This window comes from Corvus hawaiiensis, chromosome 13 (genome assembly GCF_020740725.1).
Source record: "Corvus hawaiiensis isolate bCorHaw1 chromosome 13, bCorHaw1.pri.cur, whole genome shotgun sequence".
NCBI classification, from domain to species: domain Eukaryota; kingdom Metazoa; phylum Chordata; class Aves; order Passeriformes; family Corvidae; genus Corvus; species Corvus hawaiiensis.
Genome location: NC_063225.1, coordinates 14715503 through 14729706, shown reverse-complemented (window position 1 = coordinate 14729706; position 14204 = coordinate 14715503). Strand labels below are relative to the sequence as shown.

General features: G+C 39.7%; 1 protein-coding gene across 2 annotated transcripts in view; it reads left to right on the top strand.

Annotated features, from left to right (window-relative positions):
• Nucleotides 1-14204, top strand: part of THSD4 (thrombospondin type 1 domain containing 4) — a 260490-nt gene that overhangs the window by 103640 nt on the left and 142646 nt on the right. For both annotated transcript variants that reach the window (XM_048317821.1, XM_048317822.1), the window contains exon 7: nt 10366-10502. In XM_048317821.1, the coding sequence (XP_048173778.1) occupies nt 10366-10502 (137 nt within the window). The remainder of the gene's footprint in view (nt 1-10365; nt 10503-14204) is intronic.

Sequence of the window (14204 nt, the reverse complement as noted above, 5' to 3'; positions counted from 1 at the left end):
AAAGGACTGTGGCAAGAGGCCATGCAAATACAGTTAGGACGTTTGAGACCAAATAATAGCTATGTTAATATTTAAATGAGTACAAGTATTTTTTATTATTTCAGAAGCACTCCTCACCTCACAACAGTTATTTTTTTAATCTTAAGACAATCTGAGCATAAGGCTCAGTCAGAACATACTGATATGTATTTCCTAAGGGACAGTGACAGTCAGTCTGGGGCTGACTTTAGCTGCTGCTTGTTTCTGATTTCATTCTTTCTGCTGTAGCTCCTCGTGTGGTAATTTCTTTGTGTTGTTCCAGAGCAAAGAATCTTCAGTTACAAACCTTTTAGAAAAGGAGTTTAGTCTCTCCTCTTGCTTTTCCTGTTGATGCACATGTATCCTGTGTATAAGAAGTATAAAACCTTGTTTAGTTTATACAAGCACAGATAGTACATTTTAAGTCTCTGTTCATCAGAGTGGCTGTGTTCATATCAGCATAGAAGACTGATGAGATTATCAATCAGAGGGATGTGAAATGAGTTCAGGAGCTGGATTTTTGGGAAGAAAAAAAAGAAAAAAAAAAGTGTTTCTAAGTCACTGCTTCCTCTGGAGACAGCAAGGTCAGGGAATGACAAGGATTTTTGTGAGTTGATCCAAAATTATTTCTCGGGAAATGTTGGCAAATTCAGTCTGTTTAAAGAAACCAAAAAAAACATGGATTGAGATAACTGAAAACATTATTATTATTGTCTCTGAGTTGTGTAATTAAAGTAAAATGAAAGTTGATTTCTATATGCAAAAGTTTTGAAAACATTGTGTCATCATTTCCTGTAAATAATGATGTAGTAATTTCCATTTTTAAAGATAGCATGTTAAGTTTCTTCCTTCTTTCCCCAAGCTAAATAACTCAGAAAAGTGTAACTTCAGAAAGCATTTGGACTTTAATGCAAACTGTACAGCTCAGAGCAAGTTTTGTTTAAGAAAGAAAATAAAGATTTTTTGCCAATCATGTAACAAAATGAGTCAGTGAGAGCTGGCTCATTTTGTCAGGAAGCTGATAGCAAGAAACAGCAGCATTGTCTTCCCTCCTTCCCCTGCTGTCACTTTTGGCTGCTTGGTCCTTCTTTATCTTCATATTAAAGAAAGTTTAGGGTGCACTTCAGTGCAGAGAGACTTCTTGCATGGAGAAGAGCCATGACTTTACATGAGGCAAGGCTTTCTGTGGAGCCTTGCTTGGCGTTTTATTAAATACTAGAGATCTGAGTACTTTACTCATGGTCCTTTCATGATAAGCATTACTTTGGGAGTTTTGTGTTCACATGTAGAGCTCATGTTTTAATAGAAGAGAGCCTTCCTAGACATTTAACTTTAAATACGCTTCCTTAAGAGGTGACCGAAAGCTTTTGTCTGGAATGCTGCTGGGGGCATCGCAAGCCTTTCTTCCCATCTACTTTGGCATTTATTATTCTGAAGTGTGACATGAAGTCCTCCTCCAGTAGAACTGATTTGAATAAAACTGACCAAGCTTGTTGTGGAACATTTGAAGGTGTATTTACTAAAGTTGCCAAAATACTGATCTATGTGATTTAACATTATTTGACATTCCAAGTTTTTGGGGCTACTAGTGTGCTGATGGAGATAGAACCATATTTCAAATTACAGATCTGGGTGCAAGCTGAGATTCCAGAGGCCAGTAAGATTCTAATACAGACAAACAGAAATACTCAGTTCTTTCCAATTGTAAAGACAGACAGAAAGCAGTTATCAAGCTCCTTCCAGAACATCCCAAGCTAAGAGCAATTGGGAATGATAGCTCTTAGCCTCCCTCAGGAAGTGGTCAGCTCCTCAGGGAATGGAGCACTTTTTGCTATTTTTCCAGATGAGAAATTGCACTGCATGTAGCAGGTTTTCATCTCTGATTAGTGCCAGTATAAATAAATATATAAATATGGCCAGAAAATGAGATTGTTTAGATTAGTTGTATTTTTTTTCCTCTGTAGTTTTATCTACAATAATATGTTTCCTAAATATTTCAATTTTATTTTTAATAAAGTCTGTAATATAATGGCCAAGAAAAGGCATCTTTCATGAACTCCTAACAGTTTATCTTATGATATTGTCTTATGAGGGTTTTATTTGATGCAGTTTTAGCTATCACTGGATATAAACAGAAACAAAAAGTTTTGAGCTCAAGCAATTGTTTGGTTTTCTTCTGCTTGCCTAGCTACATCTTCATAATTCTGATCTAAACACTGGGGGCTGCTCTGAGAAACCTCACCAGAAGTGCAGTCCATGGGAAGCTGCCATCTCCTGCCTGTGCTGAGGGCCAGAGAGGGCAACACTGTGTGGCTGCTGTGCACTCTGTAAAGTGTGAGTGATGGCTTGTAAACCAGATAAATGCCTTTTGAAAGAGCTTTCCACTGATGGAGAACTTTGATCTATGTTTGCATAGGCCAGTGGAGACATCCAGTGGCCACTGGCTGACAAATGGTTGTCTCTGGGTTGTGACTGCAAACACATGAAAGGCTGATGTGAAAAAATGCATTTTTAGGAGTTGGGGGGTTTTTTTCCCTTTAAATTCAGAAAAGAGTTCCAGATGCAACACAGTAAAAACTAAGGTCTGTGTAAGAAACTACCTGGTTATGTCATTTACAGGAGTGCTGGCCTTGAGCCTCTGTTAAACATCTAACTTGTGGCAGCTGTACTGAAGCCAACAGTCCTTACTGGTCAGGTACCATGTGAACCACTAGACTGAGTGCTTTGCTGCACTGAAATTTCATAGAGGCATATCAAACTTAAATCTTTTGCTGATTTTCAGATGTCCAGCTGATGAAGAGAGACTCATATGTGTGTGGTTTTATTAATTACTTGTTTCTAGTTGGTTTCTTTTCATTTCATTGAATAATAATTAACTTTCCAGTTATTTTTAATGCATGACAGTAAATCTGTAAGATATTTTTAATAGTTTTTTAATGACAGAAGGATTTGGGAGGAATGGAGATAGCAGGAAAATTGAAGTAAATGACAACATTTGCAAATTTCTTATTGCCTTAAACGCTAATTATGAGGACAAGTTTATGGAACATTGTGGCCTTTCAGAAATACTCTGTTCACTGAAGAGTAGAACAAACTGTGATATATTCAGGTGAAGGTGAGGAATTCGTTGGAATGGTATTTTCCTTTTGGGCTCCATACTTGTTAAAATGTATAAGCAGTCTCATTATAAAAGCTTGATTAAAAAAAAAAATTAATATCCGAACCCCAGTGCAGACAATATTTCAAATATCTATTAAATTGTTGAGACAAGATGAAGTAATAAACATCTTTATTATATGAGAAAATGAAAAGTGGAAGTCGAAAAAAAAAAAAAGGGCAATGTTCCTCCGACACTGGAATGAAAAATGGAAAATGTTTTTAAAAAAAAAAATCTGAACCAGAGTAATAAAAGCTTATAAGAAGTTAACAAAACTGAAAGGGATGAAGAAAAAAAATAAACACGACCCTTTCTGGTTATTGTCAAGAGATGTTCCCAAGCCTAATAAGGACAAAGTATCAAAAGAGACTCAAGTAAAACAGACCACATCACATTGCTATTTCTTTTGGAGAGCCCAAATGTAGTTACATGATAATTATTTCCTGGAAAATGTTTGCATATTGGTATTTAGAAATCTGGCAAATGGTAACTGCTGTAAAATCATTATTCCTCTGGCCACCTCAAAAACTTATAACTGTCCATCAGTGGAAAACCAACCTGATTGGGGATCAGTTTTCTCTCATGGACCTTACAGTCTCCTAAACTGCAAAGCTTGAGCTAATGCTCCGGTTCTGATAACTAAGCCCACGCAGTCTATTAGCCTAAACAGGGAAACCTTAAATAAAGTAGCTCTGCTTTCTTGAAGGCTTTGTAGAGAATGTGGTGTGTTACGTTTCATATGCGTTTTCCTTCTTTGTATAGGAAGCTGTGTAGTCTGGGTTGCCTGTGTTTAGTAGTACACCAACACTTGTCATCTACCCCGAGCACCACAGGGGATCACTGTTGGATCCACATTGTGGAATTGTCACATTGAGGTGTTTCTGGCCTGCTGTGTCACTCTTAAGTCTACAATGGAGCTGCCAGCTTACAGCCACAGCAGTTTGTGAAAGGACCAGACTTGTGCTGTGGGGTACTGGACCTGTCTTCATTTCCCTGTATGTGCATGTCTTGAAGCTCCTCCTATATAAAAAGAAAATCTTTCAGGGGCCTTAAAGATCACATATTTTCAACCCCCCTGCTGTGGGCAGGGATGCCTTTCACTAGACCAGGTTGCTCCGAGCCCCATAGCTTCTCAGGGCAACCTGGGCCAGTGCCTCACCCCCCTCACAGGGAAGAGTGTCGGTCACCTGTAAGTCTGTTGCTGAAATCCCACCCAATCCCAGCACTGTTAAACTTTAACTAAAGGAGATGTTACATGGATTGACATGAGCACATCTCTTAAAAGTTTTTCCAGTGTTTGCTATGCTCCATTACACTTCCTGTAAAGCAGATTCATTGCTTTTATCATGAGTAAATACTGAATTACAGCCCATGGCAAGCTGGACCCTGAAAATAACTGAGCTATGCAGAGACAACTTGTTCCTGGAACAATTGCTTCTGACACATCATGGATGAGTGTATCTTGGCTCGTTATGGAGAAACACTGAAGTTGACTTTACAAGGCAGTTTGCACACAGAATGAAGCCTAATTTAAATTTGCTTAATCCTATAATGTAGTATTAACATGATATTTGCTTGCCAAGAGTGTGCATGCCACTTCTGTGTGGGTACCCTCAAGGCACGTTTCTCAAATTGCACAGCTTGTTATTAACTATTTTTAGATGTTTAGGCAAACTTACAAAAACTGACAAATGGTAAAAGCATTCTGTAATGTTCTGTGGAGAACTAGAACTGCTATGTAGATAACAACAGGGAGTCTGGATCTCACATTAAATTAAGATTTGGACTAAGGAACCATCAAAGAGGTTTTGTGCATTTCAGTCCCTACCTCATGGCATGGGGAACGTGAAATTCCTTTGTTGTATCACTTATTCTGATTGCACCTACAGTCAGCATTATCTGTGGCAGGAGATTTAATGTGCATGCTGTAAGAGGCAGTACGTGCTCCAATCAGCTTGAAGTCTCAGGAGATGAGACAGAAAGGAAGAACTTGGTACATTCTTTAAGGCCAGTCAGTGTACAATGTCATTTAGTTTACTGATAGTTCCATTCTGATTTGATTTGGGTATTATTTCCTGGAGTTTTTTTTGTCTGTAGCTATTTTTAATTTCCCTTTGAACAACTGAATACATTATTTATCAAAGGTATTGTGGTTGGAATGCTCTTTCTTCTGACATTTTTTCCTAAGAATATAATTAGATTGCAATTCTGTGCACTGGCAAGCTGCCTGGTGAGCTCTCTGTGTCTCTTCAAGCTTGCTGCGGAGCAGCTCAATCACAGCCTGGCCTCCTTATCCACCATGCCCATGTGCCTCCCCACAGCCTTTCCTTGGGTGGGGGGTTTATGAGGATGGCAGAACGCGTTGAAAGAGGAAGCTGAAGGAGGGCAAGAGCTGACATGAAGTCCAAATGCCCTCCCACACATGCTGTGGTGTGCAGGTGGAGGGGTCAGGAGCCAGAAGGCCTGAGGGGAGAGTGGGACTGTGCAATGCTGAGGGGTTCTGGTCGTGTGGAGGGTGGAAAGCATGTGGCCACACAGGGTGACTGGTCGTGGTGACCAGCCGTGGGCTGTGCCAGCCCTGTCCACCTCAGAGAAGGTGGCTGGAATTGGGGGACTGTGCATCCCACCGTGCCACTGCAAGGCCCCTCAGCATGGCACCAGGGCATGTCAGCATAGTGCTAACATTTGAAAATACTCCTCAATGAAATGCAAGCAGGTCTGTTCAAAAACTCCTGCAAGTAGGAATGTTTCTGAAGGGGTGACTTTCTGCCTTGTTATACCATGCACGTTTTCTAGATTTACACTAGGTGTTTTGTGAGGACTATAATTTCTTACACTTTAATTTAATGAAAGGGCGTGGGATGAGGGTGAAATTGAGCAGAGGGATGGGTGCACAGAGGAGCCGATTGGCCCGGTGCGCCAAGCAGCGGCTGAGGGAGGGCACGAACGCCATCGCTGCCGGCACTGCCCGGCCCTCGCTGGGTCCCATTACGCCCATGGGCTCCCTCAGGGCTGAACCTGCTGGGAGTCGGCGTGGGGAGGGCTGCACTCCCGGGGAGCGGCTGGACCCGGGGCGAGAACGAGAGAAGAATGAGCGTGTTCAGTTGCAGGCAGTTTTCGCTTGTTTTACTCTCTCCCGGGAGTTTTCTCCCTTGGCCCATGCCGCGTTAGGCCCGTGCCCGGTGCTGCTCTCGCCCTGAGGCGCCCGGGCCGGGCCGGCCTCCCCTCATCGCGGTGACACCGCCTGGGGCCGGGAGCGTGTTGTGGCCTCGGACACGCCTGTGCTTTCCCTGTCATGGGATTAAAAGATCAGGATTGTTCTTTGGGTGTCAGCCTGTGAATCCCGGTGGAGGACACTTCTTCCCTTGCTCACTCGTGGTTCCCAGCGGGCATACGGCTGTTGTCCCCTTTTCAGAGCCTGAGGAGAGGCCTCAGCCTGAAATGCTGCTGGAGTTTTGAACTCCAGCCACTGGTTGTAGTGTCATAACACCTAAATTCCTCTTTTCCCCTTAAAAAAATGTATGGATATGTTTACCAGTTGAATTTTTCTCCTCAAACCTCTACTGCACTGAAATCAGCAATGAAATGTGTTTATATTTGTGATTTAAGTTTGATCAGTAAAATCAATCTTAGGAGATTGGTGGAAAGTTTTCACTGCAATGTGTGCTCTGCTCTGTGATGCAGAGTAGGTACAGTTTGCAATGCAGTGTGAGGTCTTGCTTGGTGTCCTTAATGGGGATGTGGAAAGTGGTAGAACTGTGCTGTGGTCCTGCTTTAGCATGCCTGGCTCTTATTCCTCATAGGGAAAGGTGGAAGGTAAGTTTCAATAGAGGACTTGGGAAAAAACCGACTCCTGAGTCTTGCAGTTTGGAGAAGACCAGGACGTTCCTGAGGTACTTAAAGGCTAGTTTAGTAAGGCTGTTTTAAGGAAAGTACTGATTTTTTGATTTAGATACTTTTTCAGTCTGTGAAATGAAAACCAAACATTACATGTCACCAGGAATGTTTACTAAAGGCACCTCAGTCAGTTAAATCAATAATGAATATGTCTGGCAGAACCTGTGTGGTAACATTAAATTTCACCCAAGTTCACTATTTAATAAGGTAGGATAAGGTGAGATTTTGCACAAAGACTTGGTTATGCTAAGGTGAGCATGTGAATAAAAACCAAATACACTAGGAGGACATATTAAACAGTACCTGTGTAATGAACTGTCCTAGTAATTGTGTCACACTTTAAAAGAGCTGAGAGTTTTTGTGTGGAAACGTGTCTTGTTGCCAGCTAGTTGGGAACGCCTTCACGGAGAAGTGTTACTGTATCCCTGGGGGTCAGATAGATCTTTTTGTAAAGTCTGGGATCAGATTACATTGTACTCAAAAATGTGGCTTTGGAGGAATCAATCGCCCCACAGCTTCTTTTTTAATTGACATTTTATGTCCAGTTGCCAAGCCAATAGTGCAGCTTGACCTAGCACCTAAACTGTAAAAACCTCAAGAGTTACGGCAAAACACAGGGTCAGGGAGGTTTTTTTTTACTGATGTGGTGTCTTGTTCTACATGGGAATTCTAAAATGTGTTTGTTCTGCTGTAATTTCTGCACCTTACACAATAATACATAATGCTTACATAAAATCTGTATGGGAAATGCCTGTCATTCAGCAGGGGCAATTCAGTTAACAGATTTTGCTCTTTGTAGACAAGTTTTTTTCAGATTTTTCACATTTGGGGATGTTGTCTTTAGGTAGTGTGATTGGTATATAACTCACCAAGGCAGTACCTTACAGGTGCTTATTAAAAGAATCTGAATATCGAAGGCCAGAGGGTTATAGGATATGTTTGTTGTTAAGGCCTGATTTGTTTGTTTGTTTGTTTTTGGTCAGAGACAGTGACTGTTCCAATATTTCTTTTTGTCTGAGTGGGAACAGTTCCTAATGAGAAAGAATGAAACAAAGAAATTATGAAATGAGAATTATCTTTTTACACAGCAAGTAATCTCTACTGTGCTGCATTAGCAATGCAGTAGGCTGACCTATCACAGCAGAAGTGAAGGAAGAGAGAGGTCCAGGAAAAAATATCATGCTTCAGCAGGTAATTTTTTCATCTTTGAGTAACACAAAACTTTTACTGGTATCTAGAAGGCCAGCTGATAATTTCAAGAATAAGTATTTTAAAGTATCAAAACCATGTGGGGGAGAATCAGTAGAGGAAGAATACGGGAATGTGAGGCTTCAGGTCACTGAACTTAAGGGAACCAACAGAGAAGATAAGGACATTTCAGAAACCCTAAATGGCTTGTTTGACTTGACTTTAGAGAATGGAAAGATAAGAAAATGTACTCTGCAGAGGTGCTGCTTGATTGCTAGCTTTGCATGTTATAAAAATAGGACACTTTTCAGACATAGAAAAGGACAAGTTGACTTAAACTGTAATGAATCACTGAAACTGGGCTATATTTATTTGAGAATTCTGAATATAGTTATGTGTGAAGTGATGAAGCTGCTAAAGAATAATGCTCAGTTTATCATTAAACCTAGCTGTTACACTTGGAGATTGAACTGCAGGAAATAACTCCGTTTGGGTTTTTGCGTTTTTGTTGGTTTTTTTTTTTTTTTTTTTTAATGACTTAAGTGAAGTCCTTGGAATGATAAGCTGGTGAATCTAAAAAAAAAAAGTAGCCAATGGAAGAATGACTGCCTTGAATGTGGCATGCATAGCTTCTGCAAAAAAACCCCAAATTAGGTAAACAGATCTTTGACCTTTCTTAGAATCAGTAAATGTTTTTGTGGATTTTATGAGAAGATTGCTGGTCAAAAAACATGATGTATATGAGTGGCAGTTAAATGTGTTCAGCTCTGTGAGAGAAAATCTAAGATCCAGAGTTCAGAATTGGTCTGCATTAATCCTGTGTCTGCACAGGGGGTAACTGAAGTTGAGCTGAAAGTTTGGTACTTAAAATATGTAAGTTTGGTACTCAGTATAAAACAGTTGTTTGATACATATTTGAAGTGATTGCATTTATTTATTTTGGCTTTTTGTTATGTCTTAGGTGAAGATTCAAAAATACACTGAAGTCAAGTAGAAAATCCTGTGAGCACAATGTTTTAGTATTAAACGAGGGCACATAGCATCTTCTTTGACAGATTAAATAGTAGGTTTCAGTTTCGGTATAGGCAATCAGCTGAAGCTTGATGAAGTGAGAGGAATTTTAGTTCATTATTGTGGCAGCAATGAAGTCTTGTCAAAAGAAGAAGGATTTCTGTTTGGACCTCGCTGCCACTGTGTATCAGTGCTGCTCTTGGTTGGAAAGAAACTGAAGGTACTGTTATGTCAGTTAGCAAATGAGGGTAATAAGCTGTGAGCAACTCTGACATGACAGATGATTTGCATCAGAAAGGCTACAGAAACGTGTTAGCAAACCTGATAGTTTAAGATATGGGGAGTATTAGACTCTATCTGCTTAAGGAACAGATTTTCAGAGGAGACGATAATGTCTTGCTTCTTGTCTTCTGTGTTCCTTGCACCCAGATTTCAGTGGACTGATTTCCTATTGGTTCTTGTACATCAGCAGAAATCATGGGGTTTTGAATAATAATGCATTTTATATATTCTTGAAAATGAAAGGTTTTTTTTTTAGTGGAATAGAATGAAAGGGTTGTGGTTTTTCAGTAGAATAGCCACTAAAGGGTAACTTGTAAAACTGAAGAGAAAAAACAATGGAGTTTTTAAAAATGTGCATCTATCTTGTTTGAAATGTTTCTCAGTGCTAGGTGTTTGTATGCTTAACCAACCTGAACAGACTGCAGACTGTAAGTGAGCCTGATTTGATGCACATCTTTCCGATTACGGTGTGATTTTGCTGATACTTAGGAGTTATGAAATGCCCTAACATGTTATTATGCTTTAAGAAGACTAACTGGGCAATGTTTTTACGAAACTAGAAATACTCTTGGTCCTTTAGGGAAGTGTCGGTCATTAACAACTCAGGTACTGTTTACATTGTCGTAAGGTGTGTTGGAATGCTAACCTTGGAGCTGGTTTCTTAATCACCATTCATTTGATGCAGTCAAACACACTGCGTTGTTTGCATATTTGTTTCTTCCCCTCAGACCTTACTGCTCGTTTAACGAGCTTTTCGTTTTCCAATCTACTGCTGTGTACTTTGTAACGGGGCCTTGTGTGTGTGTCCACAGTGAAGGGGAGTCAGAAGTGTGAGTTGAACTGCCGGGCCATCGGCTACCGCTTCTACGTGCGCCAGGCGGAGACGGTGATCGACGGCACCCCCTGCGACCCCAACGGGACCGCCATCTGTGTGGCAGGGCAGTGCAAGGTAAGGCAGGGGCTGCCAAGGCTGCCTTGAGGAGGCTGAAACCTGTGCAATGCTGTCTTAAACTTACTTCTTTTTATTTTATTAAAGTAGATGTGAAAAACATTAACTTTTATTATTACAGGTTGGTTTTTTTCCATAACTAACATTTCTGTTTACTGAGAACAAACTATGGAATGCTGAAGGGATGGATTCAGGAGGTGTTTTAGCCACTATTAAGGTGACTGCCAGTGAGCTGTTTCCACATACTTGACTTTCTACAGAAGAGGTTCTTAGAACAAAAAGATTGAAAGCTTAAATAAGAAAGAAATGCAGTATGTTTCTTTGATTCAGTTTTAGAGTGGAGATGTTTTTCAGAGTCTGCAACAGAATGGTTTCTTTTGATTTCTTTAGAGCTGCTGCTAGTCTAACTTGTCTGATTGGGCCACATTTGCCTCAGGTTTTACTGGCTCTCCATTTACTCAGCAGAGAAGTTCTTCTCTTAGAAGACACTTGAGTGAATGGTTACTGTTCATGGGTTCAGAAGGAGCTGCTGTGTTGACTTTTTGCAGTCTGCTGTGTAGATTCCCTTTCAAATGAATAAATACACTTTTTGCAGGATGGTAGCAATTTTAAACAAAATGTTACAGTTTTTTGAAAAAAAAAGTTGGGAATCTTTCAAGTAAGGTTAGTGAAAGAAATAAATTCCTAGCGAGGGGCATTTGTCACTTGGCTGATGTTTCCTACATATGTTGGCAAAAGATGCAGAAGTGGCTCAGATGTGACTCATGAACTCAAATAGTGAAAGGTCAAGTTCAGTTTAAGTAGTTGGTTTGCCAGGGGAAATCACTGATGAACACAACCTTGTCTTTGGCATGTCCCGATTCCTCTTACTTGTGCACATGTGGACAATGCCATGTTTGTTCCTGTTCTGTGTTTCTTAGTGTGAGCAAAGCCATAGCTTTGAATTTTCTTTGTACATGATAGATCTGGGTGAAGTTGATTGTGCTTTAAAGCTTCCCTTGATCTCAGACCAATTCAGAAAGCGCCAGAAATTTGTTTTAGTTTTAGTTCTGATCTGTGACCCAGAAAACTGATAATTGAGTTGTGTCTAACAAATATGTGGTCTTTATCACCCTCTGTTGGACATTTTTTTGCATTACCAGAACAATAATATCCTGGTGTTACAAGCCATTATCTATTTTGTTCCCAGGACCATTGGTTTTGGTTAGTATTTTCAGCTTACGTTATTCTTAGGAAAAAAAAAAAAGATGGAAAATGCTGCTATAATAAAAATTACTTAGAAGTATAGTAGGAGATGAAATAGTCCTTTAAAAAAACTTAAAAAGTTAGAAAACCCAACAAATTAGGGTATTTCATCATAAGAACATGTTGTCTGTGACATTGTAATAAATGGCACATATAATAATGCAAGTACTACAAAAAGAGCTCACTTGTCATTGATATGATTGTGTATTTCCTGATCTAGATTAGACTGAATCCTGATGAAATTAAAAATTCATAAATGAATTAAATACTTTAAAAATAAAACTAGGCAAAGTAGGAAGAATGGTGTGATATTCTACCTATGCAGAAGAAAGAAGTTAGAACAATGATCTTGATAATCAGTTGTGTTATTTCTGTGTAAGTTTGGTTTTCTGCACACTTGAACAATATTATTTCTGATGGATTTTGTTAAGTGAACATATGTTTTCACTGACAGTCTTACTGAGTTCCACTTTTGTTTTTCAATAGTTTTTATTTAGTGCCACAGCTAGTTATTGCTAATACATATGCTTTGAATATGTTTCAGTATTACTGAGTATGTGGGGTTTTTTTAATACATTTGCTACTCCTCTTCTAATCTTACATTTGTTAAATTAGAGTCACTACGAATGGGACTTCCTTCAACTTGCTATTTAAACAGACACTTCTGACTTCTTCCTTCAAGATATTTTTTTCTTATTGTGTTTAAAATGAGTATATCCTTATATTTCTTCTGGAGACAGTGGATTGGTCCTACTCAGTAACTTTTAAGCTTAGAAGAAAAATGCAAGGAGAATACTGAGGAGACTTTATAAGCAAGCTGTGAGAAAAGAATGTTCTTAATAATTTTGATCTTGCCCATAGATTAGGAAATGTACCTCTAGGGCAGCACGTTGCATATGGTTTTGCACGTGTCTAGGACACTCCCACTAGCAGAAGTCTTCCCGGTACCTGGGCAGGTGTGAGTACCGACTCAAGGTAGTTTGGGAGACAGAAAAGTTCTTTGGGAGCTGTGAAACGAATTGGCTTTGCAGAGATGTTGGTTACCACGTGGGGGCGCGCTTTACAAAAGGATCATGTAGCATTTCGCCCAAAATTCTGTTTGGGTGGGAGCTGTAGATACCTCTTAAAGGTATCTGAAACAACTATTTTCTGTCTCCTGATTTTTATATTACATTTTCTCTTGCATTGTGGTTTGTTTTCATCTTCCAGTTAACTTCTGAAATTAATTGAAAAATATCTAAGCAGTTTTAAAATGCACGCTGTGAGTAACTTCAGTAGCAAAATAATTGGTAATAGATATTTTACTTGCTTAAAAAAAAAAGAGTGCATCAGATACTGAAAACTTGCAAACTTTCTAGGGAGGTAAGTTGTGTCAGCTATAGGAAGCACAGCCAACCATGCTAAATCTCCATCAGAAAAAAATGATGAGGCAAGGAGCTCCTATTTGGAACTGTGCTGAAGTTTGCTAGTGTCCAGGTAAGAGAACTGTAGGTGACGTTATTGTTTTAAGTTAGGGAACTTTTAATGGCTGTAGGATCAGAGGTGACAGATCAGGATGATGAGAAGTGTGTACTTTCAATAAGTTAGGGTTATTCTCATGACTGATACATGTTGAAATATAGAGTAGTCCTATGGTTGTCTTGTAAGGTTATAGAAGCTGTTTTCTGTAGGAACCTCAGCTTACTTGTGCCATGTTGATTGCTTACATTGAAAAAAGGTCTGGGGTAGATTCGGAGTTTTTCTGTGTGTGCTTTCTTAAAATTGGAGCCAGACTTCTCTGTCCTCTTGTGTTTACTTTGTAGGCTCTTCTGTGTGAGTACTCTGTACTGTACTAGCTTCTGTGAAGCTTTCCTCTTTTTTCCTTTGGCATTACTGTGTTCTTTTTAAATCACTAATAATATAAGGAAGAACCTGATCTCTAGATTAACAAAGCAGAAGCAATGGCACATAGATACCTATATCTGTCCTTCACCTGATTTACAGAAAATGTTTGTGGTTGCTTGTTCATCCTGCTTGGTTGTATTGAAAGGGGGTGTATTCTTCACTGAACAGGAACTTTGTAATGCTTTCTGTCATGAGATTGAAAGAATTTGAAAGCAGCCTGAGAAACTGTACCCAATGAAACATGGTCTGTGCACCAGGGGCGTGCTCTGGCTTTCAGTTCTTTGGTGTTAGCATTGCTGTTTGGTACTGGGGAGCACAAAGGCAAGTGACAAGTGGTGCCAGGTACTGTTTGTATTTGAGAAGGACCAGTGTGAGGAGCTGTTTCTAGTTACTTGATCTTACCCTAAAAGTTGGCCTCGAAACAGGGAATAGCTTACACTGTTTATATGATGGGATGTTGAGAAGGTGCATTCTGCTGGGAATTGTCACCAAGGCTTTCCCCAGCATATGACTGCACAAAGGATATGCTCTGTAAAAGTGGGAAGTCAGATCATGGAGCCTATGACTTTCAGA